At 40.4% G+C, this 18,449-nt stretch overlaps 1 protein-coding gene across 1 annotated transcript in view; it reads right to left on the minus strand.

Annotated features, from left to right (window-relative positions):
* A2M (alpha-2-macroglobulin) overlaps nucleotides 1-18,449 on the minus strand; it is a 46,214-nt gene that overhangs the window by 21,273 nt on the left and 6,492 nt on the right. The window contains exons 6-17 of the mRNA XM_045462908.1: nucleotides 18,125-18,293; nucleotides 17,596-17,680; nucleotides 15,649-15,769; nucleotides 14,545-14,659; nucleotides 14,031-14,140; nucleotides 12,035-12,196; nucleotides 7,071-7,298; nucleotides 6,758-6,821; nucleotides 5,623-5,765; nucleotides 4,894-5,043; nucleotides 2,538-2,705; nucleotides 1,815-1,923 (exon numbers count right to left, since the gene is read on the minus strand). Of these exons, the coding sequence (XP_045318864.1) occupies nucleotides 1,815-1,923; nucleotides 2,538-2,705; nucleotides 4,894-5,043; nucleotides 5,623-5,765; nucleotides 6,758-6,821; nucleotides 7,071-7,298; nucleotides 12,035-12,196; nucleotides 14,031-14,140; nucleotides 14,545-14,659; nucleotides 15,649-15,769; nucleotides 17,596-17,680; nucleotides 18,125-18,293 (1,624 nt within the window). The remainder of the gene's footprint in view (nucleotides 1-1,814; nucleotides 1,924-2,537; nucleotides 2,706-4,893; nucleotides 5,044-5,622; nucleotides 5,766-6,757; nucleotides 6,822-7,070; nucleotides 7,299-12,034; nucleotides 12,197-14,030; nucleotides 14,141-14,544; nucleotides 14,660-15,648; nucleotides 15,770-17,595; nucleotides 17,681-18,124; nucleotides 18,294-18,449) is intronic.

Raw genomic sequence — 18,449 nt, forward strand, 5'->3', positions numbered from 1 at the left:
AAACGTTTTTAGGGTGTGAGGGTGGCTCAGTCAGTTAAGCGTCCGACTTCGGCTCAGGTCGTGATCTCGCGGTCTGTGAGTTCGAGCCCCGCGTCAGGCTCTGTGCTGACAGCTCAGAGCCTGGAGCCTGCTTTGGATTCTGTGTCTCCCTCTTTCTCTGCCCCTTCCCCGCTCATGGTCTGTCTGTCTCTCTCTCTCAAAAATAAAAATAAACATTAAAAACGAGTTCTTTACTTCCACATGTGTCAGAAGGTCAGTGGCGTTCTCTTGCCTGTTTACTTTCTGTTAATGGTGTGCTGGTAAATATTTAACAACCAGTTCTCTGAAAAAAAATTTGTGCCTGTACATGAGTTGGCTATAAATTCCACTTTTTAAAAAAAATTTATTATTTTTTAAGTGTTTACTTTTGAGAGAGAGAGAGAGAGGAGGGGGAGGGGCAGAGAGAGAGGTAGACAGAATCTGAAGCAGGCTCCAGGCTCTGAGCTGTCAGCACAGAGACGACGTGGGGCTCGAACCCATGAACCATGAAATCATGACCTGAGCTGAAGTCGGTTGCTTAACTGACTGAGCCACCCAGGCGCCCCTACTATAAATTCTACTTTAAAGGATTATAGACTTTAGCTTATAAATAATAAAAAATATATAATAATATTTATTTAAATTCCATATAACTAATGAATTTTCATTGAATATTTTCCTTGATTTTTTGACAAACTCTTTATAGTCCACCATGATTTGACAATATCAAACTATAAATAAATGGTTACTTAGTGTCTGATTCACCAGTAAAGTAGCCCATATCACTGACAAATAAACGTGATTTCAACATGAATATTGACCGATATTTTGGGGAAGTTAGAGCTTCCTTACCTAACTGGTGCGAATGTAGTCCCAACTTGTGAACATTTCTGTTTCTATTTATGCTGATCCTGTGACTAGAAGTTATATCTTTCCTTTCAACCTCACACATCTCCATTTACTAGAGGTGGATTCTCCTTCTTCTTCTTCTTCTCTTTTTAAAGTTTATCTTATTTATTTTGAGAGAGAAAGAGCAAGTAGGGGAGAGGCAGAGAGGAAGGGAGAGAATCCCAAATAGGCTCCATGCTGTCAGCACAGAGCCCGATGCAGAGCTTGATCCCATGAACTGTGAGATCCTGACCTGAGCCCAAATCAAGAGTGGGATGCTCACGGCGCCTGAGTGGCTCAGTCGGTTGAGCGTCCGACTTTGGCTCAGGTCATGATCTTGCGGTTCGTGGGTTCGAGCCCCATCGGGCTCTGTGCTGACGGTATAGAGCCTGGAGCCTGCTTCGGATTCTGTGTCTCCCCGTCTCTCTCTGCCCCTCCCCCGCTCATGCTCTCTCTCTCTCTCTCTCTCCTTCAAAAATAAATAAATTAAAAAAAAACATTAAAAAAAAAAAGAGTGACGCTCAATTGACTGAGCCACCCAGGCACCCCTAGAAGTGGATTCTTCATGAATGAGTTTCCTGATTGCTCAATCAGAATTAATCCTTTCTTTTATTCTGTATATCTGTACCTCTGTCTCTCTCTCTCTTTAAATGGGAGTATAGTTGACACACAGTTCCTGTACCTCTCTTATGAAACTTCTTACAGTCTGCCTTGTATCCTCGCCAGCATTGCATATGTGGGGGCTCGACACAATCAGAATGTTTGGGTTTGTATTGCTATGTGATCTTGAGCAAGAACCTTAATATATCTGAATCACAAGTTCCTTTTTGTTCATTTTATCACATTTTATATTTTTAAAAAATCTTTTGTTTGATTCAGTATATTAGCTTTTATTTTTATTTTTTTACCTGGAGAAGCAAATAGTCTTCGAGATGACTGCATTGTATAGGGTTCAGGTGGTGAGCATACTTTGGGTTTATGAATCCTTGTGTTGGTGAATACCTTTAAGCCCATATCCTATGAAGGAAATTATCACCGAATTAGTACATAAATATAAAATATATAGGCACATACTTCATTGAATTTCACAAACATTCCAATTAGCTTAATACTAAACTTTTTTTTTTTATTTAAGCGGAGCCCAACTCAAGCAGGGCCTGAACTCATGACCCTTAGATCAAGACCTGAGCTGAGACCGAGTCAGATGCTTAACCGACTGAGCCACCCGAGTGCCCCAATATTGAACTTTTAATGCTCACATCTGTAGAAAGGATATTGGTATACTCACGGAAGTAATTTTATTCTGTTGGTAAAACTCTTTTAACAGAAATATTTTATACACGTGACATTTATAAATAACACAAGGCAATGAATTTCGGGAAAAATTAAAAAAAAAACACAAACTTGATTACTAGTCCAAAAAGTTCTAGCTCTGGCCCTTTGCTATGATCAGATCTGCCACTATTCATAATCTTGGAGAAGTCGCTTGACCTCTCTGTGTCCCGTTACCCTCAACTGTGATATGAAGGTATTAAAACAAATATGTATTTTTTGCATATATAATATTCCATGAATCTTTAGAATTCAAAATCTTCAAAACATCTTTAGAATCTAAAATACAAGGAATTTACCTGTAGGAAGCTATACATATCTTTTTCGTTTGTATTTGATACAGGCGAATACATGATTCCATTGATAAAGACACTACGGCTATTGACACAGTCTTCATCATCTTCCTCCTGTTGATTCAAACTCGCAGGGAAACCAGTGAGGTCCTTCACTGGTAGCAGGTTATAAACCTGTACGAATGCAAAGGACAAAAGGACAAACTTATTTGTGGCTTATTCTTCTTACATGCGAAGAGAAAAGAAAAGCATAATTACCGCCAGTCTTCTTTGAGGGCCCCTGTTGCTTGAATAATTTACAGAGATGAAGCTGTTTTAAGAATTTTAGGGAAAAATACCCCCAAACATCCCCATCGAAGTACGCAAGGATCACGAGAGCTCGTTATACAGTTCAGAGGCAAACACTAGACTCCATACTAGAATGGAATAAAACTTTATTGGGATAAATCTACGCCTGCTATATTTGGGACATGGTATAAAACATCACCTGATAGAAGGAAATGATAGTTTTGTCTCTCCTTGTGGTTAGGAACTGACTCAGTGTATAACAACATTAACGAACACATGTTCTGAACGGGCACACGAATAAGTAAATGTCCTCTATATAGGATAGGATAATATTTTCTTAGTCATATTCTCCATCTCCCCCCTCGGTTTTTTCTTGAAAGCATATTATATGTTCTCGTTTATCTCATCTATGGAAGCAGACGTTCCATGAGAGCATGGCTTTTTGTTGTTCAAGGAGTTCACTAATAGATCCCCGCATTCCAACAAACAGTAGGTACACCTACAACACAACAGGTACTAAATAAATACCTGTTGAATGAATGGCTTATGTTACTGGGAAAAGAGTGTTTCATTAGTAAAATACTATCAAGGCTCGAGAGGACTGGACTAGTGTTCTAACCCAGGTCTACTCCTAAATACCTGAAAGCTTCTACTTTTTTTTATTAAGAATTAATAGGATATTCTGCCTTATCTATCCACCAGTGTTGCTATAATTTAAAAAGATCCTGAGATGGGGCGCCTAGGTGGCTCATTCAGTTAAGCGACTGACTGTTGATTTTGGCTCAGGTCATGGTCTCATGGTTTGTGGGATTGAGCCCCATGTCTGGCTCGGCGCTAACAGCATGGAGACTACTTGGGATTCTCTCTCCCTGTCTCTCTGCCCCTTCCCCCCTTAAAGTAAATTAAAAAAAATTAAAAAAAATAAAAAGACCCCAAGAAGGATGAAATTATTCTATAAACATAAAACATTGTATTTTTCCATATATGCCCTTGCTCCCTCTACTGAAATGTACGCAATACTTCCTTTAGAAGAATTCTAATATTTTCAATTAAATTCCATTTGGAAGGACTAAAAAACTAAAAATCCTTTCTTATAACTTTTTTTTAGGGAGTAAAAAATATAAAGTTCTCTTTGTAAAATTCTGACAGTAAAAAAGAAACTTCTGGAAGAGGTTATTTCAATTGGCTTCATATTGAAAATTTGAAGACACAAGCAAATGACTATTAGCAAGTGTTGACTTGTTTCTCATTGTTCTACTCCAGCATACACTTGTGCTATTTCTTCTATTGACATTTTAAAGGATTTAATTTATTAATGTCATTTATCATATAGTAATTCATTTCTCCAAAAAACATTTTTTTTAAAGTTTATATATTCTGAGAGAGAGAAAACACAAACGGGGAAGGAGCAGAGAGAGAGAGAGAGAGAGAGAGGAGAAACCAAGAATCCCAAGCAGGCTCCACACGGGCGTTGGGGGGCTTGAACTCATGAATGGTGAGACCATGGCCTGAGCTGAAGTCAGATGCTTAACCAACTGAGCCACCCAGGTGCCTCCATTTTTCCAAATCTTTATTCATCAGAGACAATGTATATCTTCCTTCAGAAATTGTGTTCATCTTGGAACCTACAGTGTTTGATATAATTCTTAACAAAAACAGAAATGTGATATTTCATATCAATTGTCGTGCGCCTAAATGTACCGCTTTTGTTAGGCTTTTTCAAACATTACAACTAGTTTGAAAATACCTATTACCAGTTTAGAGAGCTCCAGGATTTCGGGGGCTTTGAATGGTGCATGATTTTATTGACATACATATATATAAACAAACACACGTGTACATATGCGTGTTTATGTTTGTATACGTATATAAACTTATGTAAACAAATACATATCTATGTGTTGAAATGTAATATGTTTCTCACCCAAAAAAGTGCCCATGAAAGAGATCAAAGCTACTAACTCCTAGGTAAATAGAATTTTGATAGATTCTATCTTACTCAGATAGGCCTTTCTCCTCGCCCTGAGCCCCTCGCACGGCCCTTCCTGACCCCCCAGGGCTGCCGGGAACTCACCGAGGCCGCGGACAGCTCAGCCTCGGGCCTCATGAGCAGCACACTTTGGTCCACGGCACGGAGGGCGCAGAGGGACTGAGGAGAAGCTGAGACTCGCAGGTGGACGTGTGAGGCCGGGAGACTTTGTGCTGGACGGAAGCTCAAGTCCACCTATGAAATTGGGGAGAATGGTCAGAAAAACAAATGTCCTGATTTAATTGATCGTTCACAAGCATTTCCTGAGTGTTCCATACATTCAGGACGTACTCACTTTATTTGACTTGGCGGTGGTCGGCACCATGGGAGTCTTGAGGCTTTTTGTCCCCTACGCTTCACTCTGACTCCCAAGAATCAGTTGAACCATTGTAATGATATCTAATTCTTATAAATGATTACATTTGAGATTCCATTTTTTACCTTTGTTACACGGTAAGGTGTTTGTTAAGTGTGGGTGAATGCACACGGTTCTAGATGCTCTCATATTTTTCTTTTGGCTCCCTAGTAATCTTAAAAACTCGTGTTTCCAACGTTTCGTCATAGACGGGAGCAAGATACTCTGAACTGTATCATATAGTAAGCGACAGTGCACGAGAATTTTAAACTAGGAGGCAAGTGGCATGGATTCCTCGTGTGTCTCTGCCATTCCCTTGCTGAAAATCTCTGGAGGATTCATTTTAACCCCTTTGGCCCCAGTGGTTCACATGCAGAAAGTAATTGATAATAATAGCAACAGAAAAAAAAAAAACCCACCTTGTTGGACAGACAGTTTTCAATCTTATATTTTGCAGAATCCCCAACCACTTCCCCGTCAGGTAAAATGGTGTAGATGAGCAATCGGGCGATGGGAGCAATGTCTATGTCCACAGGGACCGACACCGAAAAGTGGCCTTTCACTGGAGCGCAGAAAGAATGAGGAATTGTGAGTATGGGTTAGACGTCTCCCCAGGGCTGAAATGAAAGTTTTCTGTTCCACGAAGCCAGTTTTAGGAGCCTGGTCTGGTTAACGGCTGTTTCTATTGGTTGGTATAACAGGTAGCAACCAGCAGACCTAGTAGGCTTAGTAGTAAACATAGAATGTTTACCTCTAAGAATTCTGTACCTCTGAGAACTCTAGCTTTAGGAAGAACCTTATCAAAGTGCTCTCTTCTCTTATCATACAATGGTTCCACGCTAATTTTCAGCTAATTTAGCTCGTCTACGCAAAGTTCTGATTTTATCTGAGGGCATGGAGACATCCACTTGGCTACTATTGGATCTAGACTTCACACTAGAGAAGGGAGATAGAACCAGAAGTTATGGAGAAGCATCAAAAGAGTGGTTCACTGATAAGTTTTGTTGTAAGTGGTCCCTGAGACTTCCTTAGAAGAGCTGAAAACTTCGGAGGTTTATATCGGTCCGTATTTATTCCTGGTGAGAGTCCCATTCCATGGTGGAAGTACCCAATTTAACCTTTCATAAATCAGAACTATCTTCAAAAGGGATATGATAGAAAGATATAAATGACTCAGCAAAAGACGGAGCATATGGAAAACATTCCAAAATTTTACCTTTCTCTCCATTTCCTAAAACAATTTTAAAATGCCATTTGAGAAGAAGCTCCGTGAATGTCTACGGTTTGAAAACGTGGAATACGCATAGATTATAAAACAACAACATCAACACGTTAAATGATCTGGACAGAATACAGTGCTGAAGGAAAAGAAAAGAAATATTCGGTAAAGGGCGAAAAAACAGCACCCCATTATTTCTTTCCCCTCTCAGCTTCTCATTTATTGGAGTTAGACGGAAATCCTCTCTCTTTTTTGAAACTATTCCTGGTATTTCTGCAGTGGAAGGCCGACTGTGTCGGAGTGGGGCAGAAATGTGGAATTATGGAAATACTCACTATCTCCCTGCTTCACAGGCAGCACATAGGTCCCAGTTCGGACAATGCCTCCCTTTGCCATTATCTGCAGAAAAGGCAAGGAAAAGGAACTTGGTTTGCCTGACAAAAATCTTACACCCCATGTCTTGCCCTTCATGTGTCATTCTTGTTTTCTTGAGCCCGAGCTGGCAATACTTAGCCCAAAGAGAAGCCAAACTTTCAAAAGGAACATCGATAATAAGTCAAAGGAGTGACATCTACGGGGTTTCCTGGTTCTTTGCCCCTCAGAGGGCTCTTGTCTATGGGGAGTCAACCAACTGGACTTCCTTCTTACCAGATAATAGAACACGAGCTCCTTCAGTGTCTCCAGGGCGTGTCCATTCAGGATATAATGTGCTTGGACTGTCTGAGTTTGGCCACAGGGCAGTTCATGAGGCATGGGCTCTAGGCGGACAAAACTCTTGCTTAGGGAGAATACAAGGTTCGCAGTGTGATAAGCTTCTTCGTTTTCTGCTGACAGCCATTGATAGCCATAACAGGGACTCTGATCCTTGTATTTGACCTAGTGAATTAAAAAAAAAAAACAGTATTAATTTCATAGATCATATGTCAGAGGGAATCAAAGTTCTCACAAAACTGCCTTGGTTCATCGTCCTACCTTAACTAGCACCTAGAAATCTTTTAGTCCACAGTAAAAAGTGAGAGAGTGTTTCTCTCTATTGCAGGCCTTGGCACCGCAGAGGCTCCCTGGGTTGGTATTTAAATTTCTGAAGGGCATACACAGAGGCATCTTTTGCTGTGTTTAGTTTGTGCGACCCTTTTTTGGGGGCCACTTTACCTACGCAGACAGAGACGCTGGAATTCTAAAAGCCCATTGAGGAGACCAAATAGTCTCCAGAAACTGAAGAACTACACTTCGGGGACTTATTTACGATGGATTTCCACCAGGTATTATGAATATGTCATGTTTCAACCTTAAGGGTCTGAGAACACTTCCTGTCAATAGCGTTGGGTTCCAGAGTTGAGTTGGTCAGTTAGCTGAAGTCTATCACTCCTGGGCTGTCTGTGGCTGATTATTTTATTTTGCTTTCTGAATGTTTACTTATTTATTTGGAGAGCGAGAGAGCTTGTGCGGCAAGAGCAGGGGAGGGGCAGAGGGAGAGGGAAGGAGAGAATCCCAAGCGGGCTCTGAGCTGCCAGCACAGAGCCTGAAGCGGGGCTCAAACCCACCAACCTTTGAGACCATGGTTTGAGCCGAAATCAAGAGTCAGACACTTACCCAACTGAACCACCCAGGCTGATTGTTTTTAATGCTTTTTGTGCCTCTGGACTCTCAAGGTTCACAAGCCCTTTTTGGGTTGTCATTTAACTCTTCTCCATGCAGAAGACTTTCCATATTCTTTTCAGGCTTCTCCTACCCTCATCCTCACCTCCCAAGTGGCATGAATGAATCCTTGTGTCAGCAAAACACTTTATTTATATTTCAATATATGCTCCAGTGATAACATATAAATAATTACCAGAGGGGTTATTTAAAAATAATATTTTTATTTTCAGGATGAGCACATTGCCTGGCGCATGGAAAACGTTCAAGACACTTCTTGATTGAATAAATGGGCGAACACTCATCTTTCAGCTAATTAGGAGATATGGGCTTTAATGCCATCCGTGTAAAGTGGGATCAATCAAATATCCCATTTATTTGTCATCATTATTATGTAATGTTTACTTGAGTATCCATATATCTCTATGTGTATATTTACATTTCCATTGATGAATAGAGAACTCTATGCTAATATAAAGCGAATTATATGGGTATAACAAAAATCTGGAGAAAATTAGAATAGCAGCGGGAAAATAAAGCAAGAACAATAATTTATAGGGTGTATACACTTGAAATGAATGCTACTAGTCGTGTTAATGGGGCGCCTGGGGGACTCAGTCAGCTAAGCGACCAGCTCTTGGTTTCGACTCAGGTCATGATCTCATGGTTTGTGGGTTTGAGCCCTGCATTGGGCTCTCCGCTCACGGGGGAGACCTGCTTGGGATTCTCTATCTCCCCCTCTCTCTGCCCCTTCCCTCCTTGCTCTCACTCTCTCTTTCTCTCTCCCCCTCCCTCTAAAAATAAAACCGCCCAAAAAACCTTAAATGCTAGTGATGTTAAAATGGGCTTTTACAGTAATAATATTCATATTCCAGTTAAAGGGGGCTTACTAAGTGCTTTAATATGTATCATCTTTTTCATAAGTATATGTTTTCTATTTTTATTTCAAAATAACACATTAACTTTTAAAAAAGAAGTTAAACATCACATTTAATCCCCAAACCCTGATAACTAAAGGACATTACTTACAAAATATTTTAATGTTTATTTACTTTTGAGAGTGAGAGAGACAGACTATGAGTGGGGGAGGGACAGAGAAAGAGGGGGACACAAAATCCGAAGCAGGCTCCAGGCTCTGAGCTGTCAGCACAGAGCCCGATGTGGGGCTCGAACTCATAAATGGTGAGATCATGACCTGAGCTGAAGTCAGACGCTTACCCGATGGAGCCACCCAGGTGCTCCCTAAAGGACATTGCTTTTAAATTGAGATATTCCTAAAAGTAGCTTGAGGATTCTGTGTCTAATACTATAAACATGAATATATTACATACAGAATAATGTCTTCCTTTGCCTATTTAGGGGCCTAGTATTTGAAAAGCCATTTGGGTTGATTGCACTTTCTTTCATAAAAGAAAAAAAAACCTTTATTAAATTTTGTTTCTCATGTTTTTTTTTTTTTTTCTTAAAGTCTCTAGGGTTACTTTTTATTTTTTTTTAATTTTTTTTTGAACGTTTATTTATTTTTGAGACAGAGAGAGACGGAGCATGTACGGGGGAGGGTCAGAGAGAGGGAGACACAGAATCTGAAACAGGCTCCAGGCTCCGAGCTGTCAGCACAGAGCCCGACGCGGGGCTCTAACTTACAGACCGCGAGATCATGACCTGAGTCGAAGTCGGCCGCCCAAGCGACTAAGCCAGCCAGGCGCCCCTAGGCTTACTTTTTAAATTTCATAGTTGTTTCATTAACTTCACTGCTCAATGCAACAAGATCTACATTCTTCCTTGAATGTCAATCACCTTTCTGATTCTGACCTCTAGATCTACCTTATCTTCTTTAACATGTTAATGCAAAACTCACTTCTTTACCCCGGAGAACAGTAATGTAGCTCTGTGGCTTCTGCAAAGTTCCCATGTGCTACGTGGACCCCAGCTGGCTTTCCGTCAAAAGTTACAGCAGTGTTTTCGTTACCTCCCATTTCTCCATACTACTGGACTCTGGGTTCCTTGTGAATGTAAGTAAATCATAATTTGTGCAATGGCATTTTCTGTTATTTTCGCTATTTCTTCGTCTATAGAGCTTGACTGAATACAGCCTTTTCTTTTTCTGTAATTTATATGTAGCAAACATTTTCTCAAAACCCTCAGCCTCATGTTCTCTACTCTCATTTTTCTGGCAGTCTCTGTCTTCATTTCAGGACGACTCAACTTAGGTTACCAGGTTTTTCCTCTTGTTTCTCCCCCCCCCCCTCTTTTTTTTGTTTCAAGTTTTTATTTAAATTCTTATTACTTTCAAAATGTATTATCTTATTTGATGGGGCACATATACCCCAATATATTTAAATGCTATATATTTATAGCAGCATTATCAACACTAGCCAAATTATGGAAAAAGCCCAAATGTCCATCCACTGATGAATGGATAAAGAAGATGTGGTATATAAATACAATGGAATATTAGTCAGCCATCGAAAAGAATGAAATCTTGCCATTTGCAACAACGTGGATGGAGTTAGAGTGTATTATGCCAAGTGAAATAAGTCAGATAGAGAAAGAAAAATACCATATGATTTCACTCATATGTGGAATTTAGGAAATAAAACAGATAAATATATGGGAAGGAAAAGAAAAGAGAGAGGGAAACAAACCATAAGAGACTCTTAATGATAGAGAACAAACTGAGGGGTGATGGAGAGAGGTGGATGGGGGATGGGCTAAATGGGTGATGGATATTAAGGAGGGCGCTAGTTGTGATGAGCCTAGGGTGTTATACGGAAGTGATGAATCACTGAATTCTACTCCTGAAGCCAATACTGCACTGTATTGGCTAACTAGAATTTAAATACAAAGTTGAAAAGAAAAAATAATTAAAAAAATGTATTATCTTATTTAATTCTCACAACAACCCCAGGAATTAGGTACTAATATTGTACCCACTTTACAGATAAGAAAATAAAATATAGAAGTTTCTCGTTATTTTCTCTTAATATAGAGTTAAGCCAGGATTTTAATATAATTTATCTGATTCTGGAACCTACTCTTTTCTTTTCTTTTCTTTTCTTTTCTTTTCTTTCCTTTCCTTTCCTTTCCTTCCCTTTCCTTTTTTCCTTTCTTCTTTCTTTAAACATTTTCTTCTTAATGGTGGAAAAAACACATACCAAAAATGACCATCTTAGTTATTTGTAAGTGAACAGATTGCTGGTATTAAGTAGTGTGCAATAGATCTCCAGAGTTTTTTCATCTTTGTACACCTAAAGCCAATAAACAACAATTCCTCATTTCTCCTCTGCAGCCCCTGGCAACCACTATTCTACTTTCTGTTTCTATGACTTGACTATTTCAGGTACCTAATGTAAGTGGAATCATACAGTTTGTGTGTGTGTGTGTGTGTGTGTGTGTGTGTGTGTGTGTTTGCTAACGGGCCATTTCACGTAGCATAATGTCTTCAGGGTTCATTCACATTGTAGCATGTGACAGATTTCCTTTCTTTTTAAACCTGATACCATTCCACTGTATGTATAGACTACCTTTTGTTTTTCCGTTCATCTGTTGGTGGATATTTGAGTTGCTTCCCCTTCCTGGTTAATGTGAGTAGTGTTATTATCAACATGAGTGTGCAAATATCTCTTTGAGACTCTGCTTTCAATTATTTTGAATATACATCCAGAATGAGATTACTGGATCATATGGTAGTTCTATTTTTAAATTTTGGAGGAACTGCCGTGCTGTTTTCCACAGTGGCCACACCATTTTGCGTTCTCGACAGCGCACACACGGAACCCACGCTTTTAACCACAACACTATACTGCCTCCCTTTTAATAATGTTTTCAAAGTTGACCTGAAAAATTGACTGATCATTTCTTTTTTGTTTTCATTTCCGTAGGACTAAACACCACTTGGAAATGTCATCACTTCTAGGTTGCAACCTTATTTCCGAGGCTATTTCATGCCATTGGTGACTTCTCTTCCAACTTACCCTGACAGTGAGAGAGGTGCCCACCACGCTGGTGGGGTCGATAGAGAACTGTACCAGGCCATGCTCATCAGTGGTCGCATTGGATTTATAGTTAGCTTCATTTGCTGTGATGAAGATGAGTTCGTTTGGCATGGGGACGCCTTTCCCATCCACTAGCTGCACCTGAAGATTAAAATCTGTGGGTCAGTTATATGGTTAATACCCAGCAGTCACCAAACATTCATTCTATCACAAATATTTATTGAGTACATCCTATATGTTGGATATGGTTCCGGGCATTGAGGCTATCGCAGTGAACAAAGCAAAGCTCCGCCATCTAGATAGAGCTCACCGTCTAGTAAAAGAGATAGATGTTAAATAAATGCATAAATGATATATACGTGTTTAGTAGTCATCAGTCCGGAGACAAACAGTAAAGCAGTGGAAAGGGATGGAGAATCATGGAAATGAAGATAGGGATGACCTGAAAAGTGTATTCTCTGGATATTTTAGAAGTGCTGTGGGTTACATAGAACCCTTGGAGAGTCACAGAACACAGGAGTCAGATCGTAATGACAATTTTTAACCCCTTAGCCAAGCTTAATTGAGCCCCAGGCACTTATTTGGTGGCTGACCGTTAGCTTTTCATGGATTAGTGTTCTGAAGTATAATAAATGCACAAGTTAGAAGTTGCTAATACATTATCCCGTGTACTTTTCTAGTTGCTTTTTATATATCTGCTTCTCAGTCTAGATTTTCCAACTTTTGGAAGGTAGGCAGATAGCAGGAGGCACTCCCCGTGTGCAAAATGCAAAATTGAGGCGAATCATATTGTATTCAGTAAGGGCTTCGAGTGAAATTACTGCTAATAGCTAATATGGAACTCAGTAGATGAGTAGTCCAGTGAAGATTTCAAAGAGGATGATTTTTTTTCAGTAGAAGCCCCTTTCGGTTGCAGGAAACACTGTTCAAAGACTTGGATCAACGTATGTAATTAATTAATAAGATCTGAGTTCGCCAATGAAACATTGGCTGCGCGGGCAAAGTCAAGGTTAGATTCTCTGGAACTGATGAGAGAGTCTTATGACTAATGGGGTAGTTATTTGGCAGGAAGGAAATACAAAAATAGTACAATATACCTCTGAGAAATTAAAAATAAGTAGACTGTGCATTTTAGGAAGTGACTAAAGTTTCTGAAATTGTTTGCTGTCATAACATAATCGAGACATTCTAAAACACACTTCGCCACTTCTTAATGGGGGTCTAGTCCCTCTGTCTTTTACAGTCTCCACACCTGAAACCTCAATAACATGTCCATTAAGAATATGATACACGGTAATTACTCATTGGTGGGCATACAACTGTCATCTCAGACTTTTGGAGTCAGAAAGACCCATTTGCACATGTCTGTTTCCAATAGAAAAATAACAATACAAGGTTTTTCGTAGACACGTGAGAAAATTTGTATTTTTAGAATCCGGAAATCTTACACAGCAGTATTTTACCCTTATGCGCACTGGTTTTTAATAAATTCTTGCGAGTGTAAAAGAAAGTAATGTTAACTGTAATATCCACGGAGAAACACTAGGTACAGTAGAATCTTTTAGACTTCAAAATAAAATTAAAGCCACTTACCCACTCACTACCATATAAAGTTAGGATCATGTAAGTGATCAGAGGATCATGTAAGTGGCCACGGGGAATTTTGAGATTCTTGTGAGGAAATATAAAAACCTGACACTATCTACCGGTAGTGAAAAGATGAAAAGATTGAGTGACATCGCACAATGCTGTTCAAAAAGTGGGGGAAAACAACCTTTCTGATTTTGATGGTGCTTTAGAATGATTTTATAGATTTCATATACAAATTCATAGAGGGAAAGATTTATTTTTATGTGGTTTTATACCTTTGGCTATATTAATCAATAGATAATATTAAGCAGGTCTGGTTTTAGCAGGATATGTGTTTATTAGATGACGCTACATAATTTGATTTGTGAATTAGAAAATACTCCACCTGCCCAAAGAAGGGGATCCCTTGTCTAAAGTATGGGTCCACTTTCACAAATGAGAGTTTGGTTATGGTTCTTGTTATTTCACTGGATCCTTTTCCAGTTAATTCTACCTCTGGAAAAAAAAAAAAAAGAAAGAAAATAAATTGCTTTTTGGAAGGATGATCCCCCCTGAACTTCTTCTTCTTGTTTTTTTTTTTTTTTTTAATGTTTTTAACTTATTTTTGAGAGAAAGAGAGAGCACAAACAGGGGAGGGGCAGAGAGAGAGGGAGACACAGAGTCAGAAGCAGGCTCCAGGCTCCGAGCTGTCAGCACAGAGCCCAGCTTGGTGCTCGAACTTGCGAACTGCGAGATCATGACCTGAGCCCCAGTCAGATGCTCAACCGACGGAGCCACCCAGGTGCCCCAATTCCCCCTGAACTTCTTATGTTACTACTTCCTTTCCAATTCGTAATTTGGCAAAGGAAATAAATCAGTGTTCATTGCTTTTCCCCCCCATACCCACATGGTACACAAACCTGTTCCTTCTTCTTGGATCTTGGCCTCCACTTCAAGCTTCATTTCATACCCTTGTCTCTTCATCTGGAAGATCTTGGTTTTTATTTGTTGAGAAAAGCAGCCCTGGCTGTTTAGCTAGGAGGGGATAAAGCAAAATACAGAAACGTAATACCGGACAGGTCAGTGGTCGGTTAATCTGGTGGGATTTTTGGGGGAGACAATGTAACCCAGGGGTTTTCTAATGACAAGAACACAATAAATATTCTCTAGGGATTAGTTATGATTACATTTCCTGATAGCATCTGGTTTATTACAGACATATATTTCTTAGTATCTGATATTCCCTAGAGTTAATGGGATAGGCATGCCTTAAAAATTTGTGGGTAGGGGCGCCTGGGTGGCGCAGTCGGTGAAGCGTTCGACTTCAGCCAGGTCACGATCTTGCGGTCCGTGAGTTCGAGCCCCGCGTCGGGCTCTGGGCTGATGGCTCAGAGCCTGGAGCCTGTTTCCGATTCTGTGTCTCCCTCTCTCTCTGCCCCTCCCCCGTTGATGCTCTGTCATTCTCTGTCCCAAAAATAAATAAACGTTGAAAAAAAAAATTAAAAAAAAAATTTGTGGGTAATCTTACTGTAGCGAGGACCTAACTTTTCACCAAAGCCAGGCCCCCCTTCCCTAGTACACAACTGTTGCAAGGAAGTGGCTGCCCATCTGAAGACTGTGTTTCCTACCTCCCTGGCACGTAGGTGGGGCCATGTGACAAGTTCTTGCTCACGGAAAGAAGGCAAAACCTATACCCTGCCCAGCCCAAATGCTTACCAGGTATAATGATTTTCCTTCTTCCTTCATACAAGTAGATGTCCAAGGCAGCTTTGAATGCCAGGTTTGGAGACTGCTCTCCACTTCCACTACTCTGGGTGCTTGGTGAACCAAGCACACCCCCCGTAGCCAATTATAAGAAAGAAATAATTCTTACTGTGCTAAATCACCGACATGTAAATTACTGTGGCTAACACAGCATTCTCTTGTAGAGTGTTCTCTTCCTGGGTTAGCACCCTGTTGTAACTCACTGCTTATCAACAATGTCTCTACTGTTAGATCCTTAGGAGGGACAGTCTTCCACCTACCTGTTGACTGAACTTCTCACAGATGGCCTGTGACTCTCCACTATAGCAGTTCGAAGGGTTATTGTACTTTCTGCACATGCTCATAGTCAGATGTCCTTGGACAGGCTTCCCGTATGTGTATCTGTCATAGGAACATCGCCAAATGAATCAAAGCAGGCATTGAACATCCCCATTTTCTACCTATTTATATTCCCCCTTTAGCTGAAGTATATTTCCTCTCTGTACTTCCCTCTAATCTCTGCAGGGCCTTCACAATGCTGAGAGCAAGTAAGTTAAGTAATGACCCTTCTTTTTTTTTTTTTTTTTTTTTAATTTTTTTTCAATGTTTATTTATTTTTGGGACAGAGCGAGACAGAGCATGAACAGGGGAGGGGCAGAGAGAGAGGGAGACACAGAATCGGAAACAGGCTCCAGGCTCTGAGCCATCAACCCAGAGCCTGACGCAGGGCTCGAACTCACGGACCGCGAGATCGTGACCTGGCTGAAGTCGGACGCTTAACCAACTGCGCCACCCAGGCGCCCCTAATGACCCTTCTTTTTAACAAATCTCTAGTTGCGACATGCTGAGATTTACTAGTCTTCTTTGATGTCTTTTTTACCCCTTAATTTTTTATTTTTAATCCCATCTTTTAAAAGATACATGTCTTATTACCAAAGCTACCCCTGTTCTTAAGAGAGAGGGGAAAAAAACAATACCAACGAAACAAAGAAGAGAGAATATGCCCTCAATTCTACCTAGGAATACAAACTATTAATATGATGGCGTCTCCTTCCATTATCCTCTTGTGATGTGTAGCCTTCTCTATGGATATGGAGTTTAACTTGTTTACTTTTTATGAAACTGGGGTTGTGCCATATAGATATGTCATTGATGGTTGATGTGTTTTCAAGGGCATTTGTTTCCTTCCCTAAAATATCTTCTGAATCTTTACTTGCAAGAGTATTGGCTCACCAGTTACATAGGATCAGGAATTTGGTGGCGATTACTCTGAGACAGTGCTGGGGCAGGGACCCTGCGGAATTGTGGGTGCATTACGTGTGCGGTCGTTGGCAGGGCTGGTTTCTTCACTCTGTTTGCTCTTTCTGCTAGTGCTATCGATGGACGACTGGGGATGGGAGCATTAGATTTTAGAAACATGAATTTTCAAGGTTGGAAAGGACCAAACTGAGATATCATGTCCAGTCTCATCAGGAAAAATGGCAGTGCTGAGAGGAATGTGACATGACTTGGGTAGACCGATGACTCAGCTGAGATCTTGGTAATATGCCTATCTCTACAAATTCTGAATCAAAGCTATTTTTCCACTATGTATGCAAGGTCACGTAAATGATCTGTTGATGACAGAATTTCCTCTACCTGGGAAATGGGAAAGTCACTATCCTTCAACACTATCCCATTTGTGTGTGTGTGTGTGTACGTGTGCGTGTGTGCGTATAGCTTTGTCACTTTCAGAATCAGTCCTCATAGATAGGTTCTCTAGGGACAGTTGCTTGCCCCGTGATAGTTAGGACGACGCTGGTAAGGACATGAAAGAACATAAGAAGGAAAGATAGAGAAGCAACAGGCGAGGAAGGTTCTAGAGATGGGATGATTCCATGTACTTAAAGTATTTGTCCTCCCACTGTTCTTAAAGAAATGAGTGCAAATATCCCAAATGGCGAGTGTCCTTTTTTTTTTTTTTTTAAAGTTTACTTATTTTGAGAGAGAGAGAGAGAGAGTACACACGAGCGAGGGAGGGGCTGAGAGAGAGAGAAACAGAGAGAGCATCCTCCCTGATGTCAGCACGGAGCTGGACGTGGGGCTCTAACTCAGGAAATGCGAGATCATGACCTGAGCTGAAATTAAGAGTCAGACGCTTAACTGACTAGCCACCCAGCTTCCCCATGGTGAATCTCCTTTAAATAATTCTCTCAAACGATTAAAAAAAATAATAACAATAAACTCACAGGCCACATACTGACACATTCACCTCTTCTTCCAAGATAGTGATTATCTTTGGCATTGTTACTTGGACTTCAAACTTGGGGAGCACTGTTCATCGGAGATACAGGAAGTTAGTGATTGTTTTTCAACTTTTGGGGAGTTAGTATTTTCAGTTTCTCTGTAACAATTCCCTAACAGTGTTTTAGGGTCCTGAAAAGTTAGCTGTACTCTTCCCTCCAACCACCTTACCATCAAATGGATATTCTGATTGAAGGACTGTGACAGATCACTGTAATCTTAATGAATTATGGAAGCCTTCTCTTAAAGGTATTTTACATTTTTTTGAGATTAAAAATTATTACAAAAAATAACCCGGCTATACAAAGTCCTCTTCACAGATTATTGATAGTCTCATTGGGGTTAGATATAATTGATTCTACTCGAAGCCCAACCTCACATGTAGGAAATGAAAGGACTCTAAATAACCTCAAATTCCAGGCCCTGGAAGTTTGGATATGAAGAAAATGCTCCGTGACTTTCCATTATCCATACCAAATTCCTCCACGGCGAAGGGGTGCTCCGTTCTTCCACCTGATTCCTTCTGTATCACCACCTTGTAAGAGCCCTGGATGGGCTCTGATGAGAGGGGAAAGGCCAGTTGCGTGAGACCACTCGCTAACTTGAGTTTCTGCCATTGTGCGATACGATTTCCTTTCGGGTCCTATGGATACAGTAATCGTAACTTACAAAAGAGCCTAGAGCCTTAGAGACAATAACAGAAATCTATGGAGACCCCTATGTTATTCACAAAGACAACCAATGGGGTGGTGGTGAAGGGAGGGAAGGAAGATGACTTAAAACGATCTGGTGCTGTATG

Source organism: Leopardus geoffroyi, chromosome B4 (assembly GCF_018350155.1).
Source record: "Leopardus geoffroyi isolate Oge1 chromosome B4, O.geoffroyi_Oge1_pat1.0, whole genome shotgun sequence".
In the NCBI taxonomy this organism is placed as follows: Eukaryota; Metazoa; Chordata; class Mammalia; order Carnivora; family Felidae; genus Leopardus; species Leopardus geoffroyi.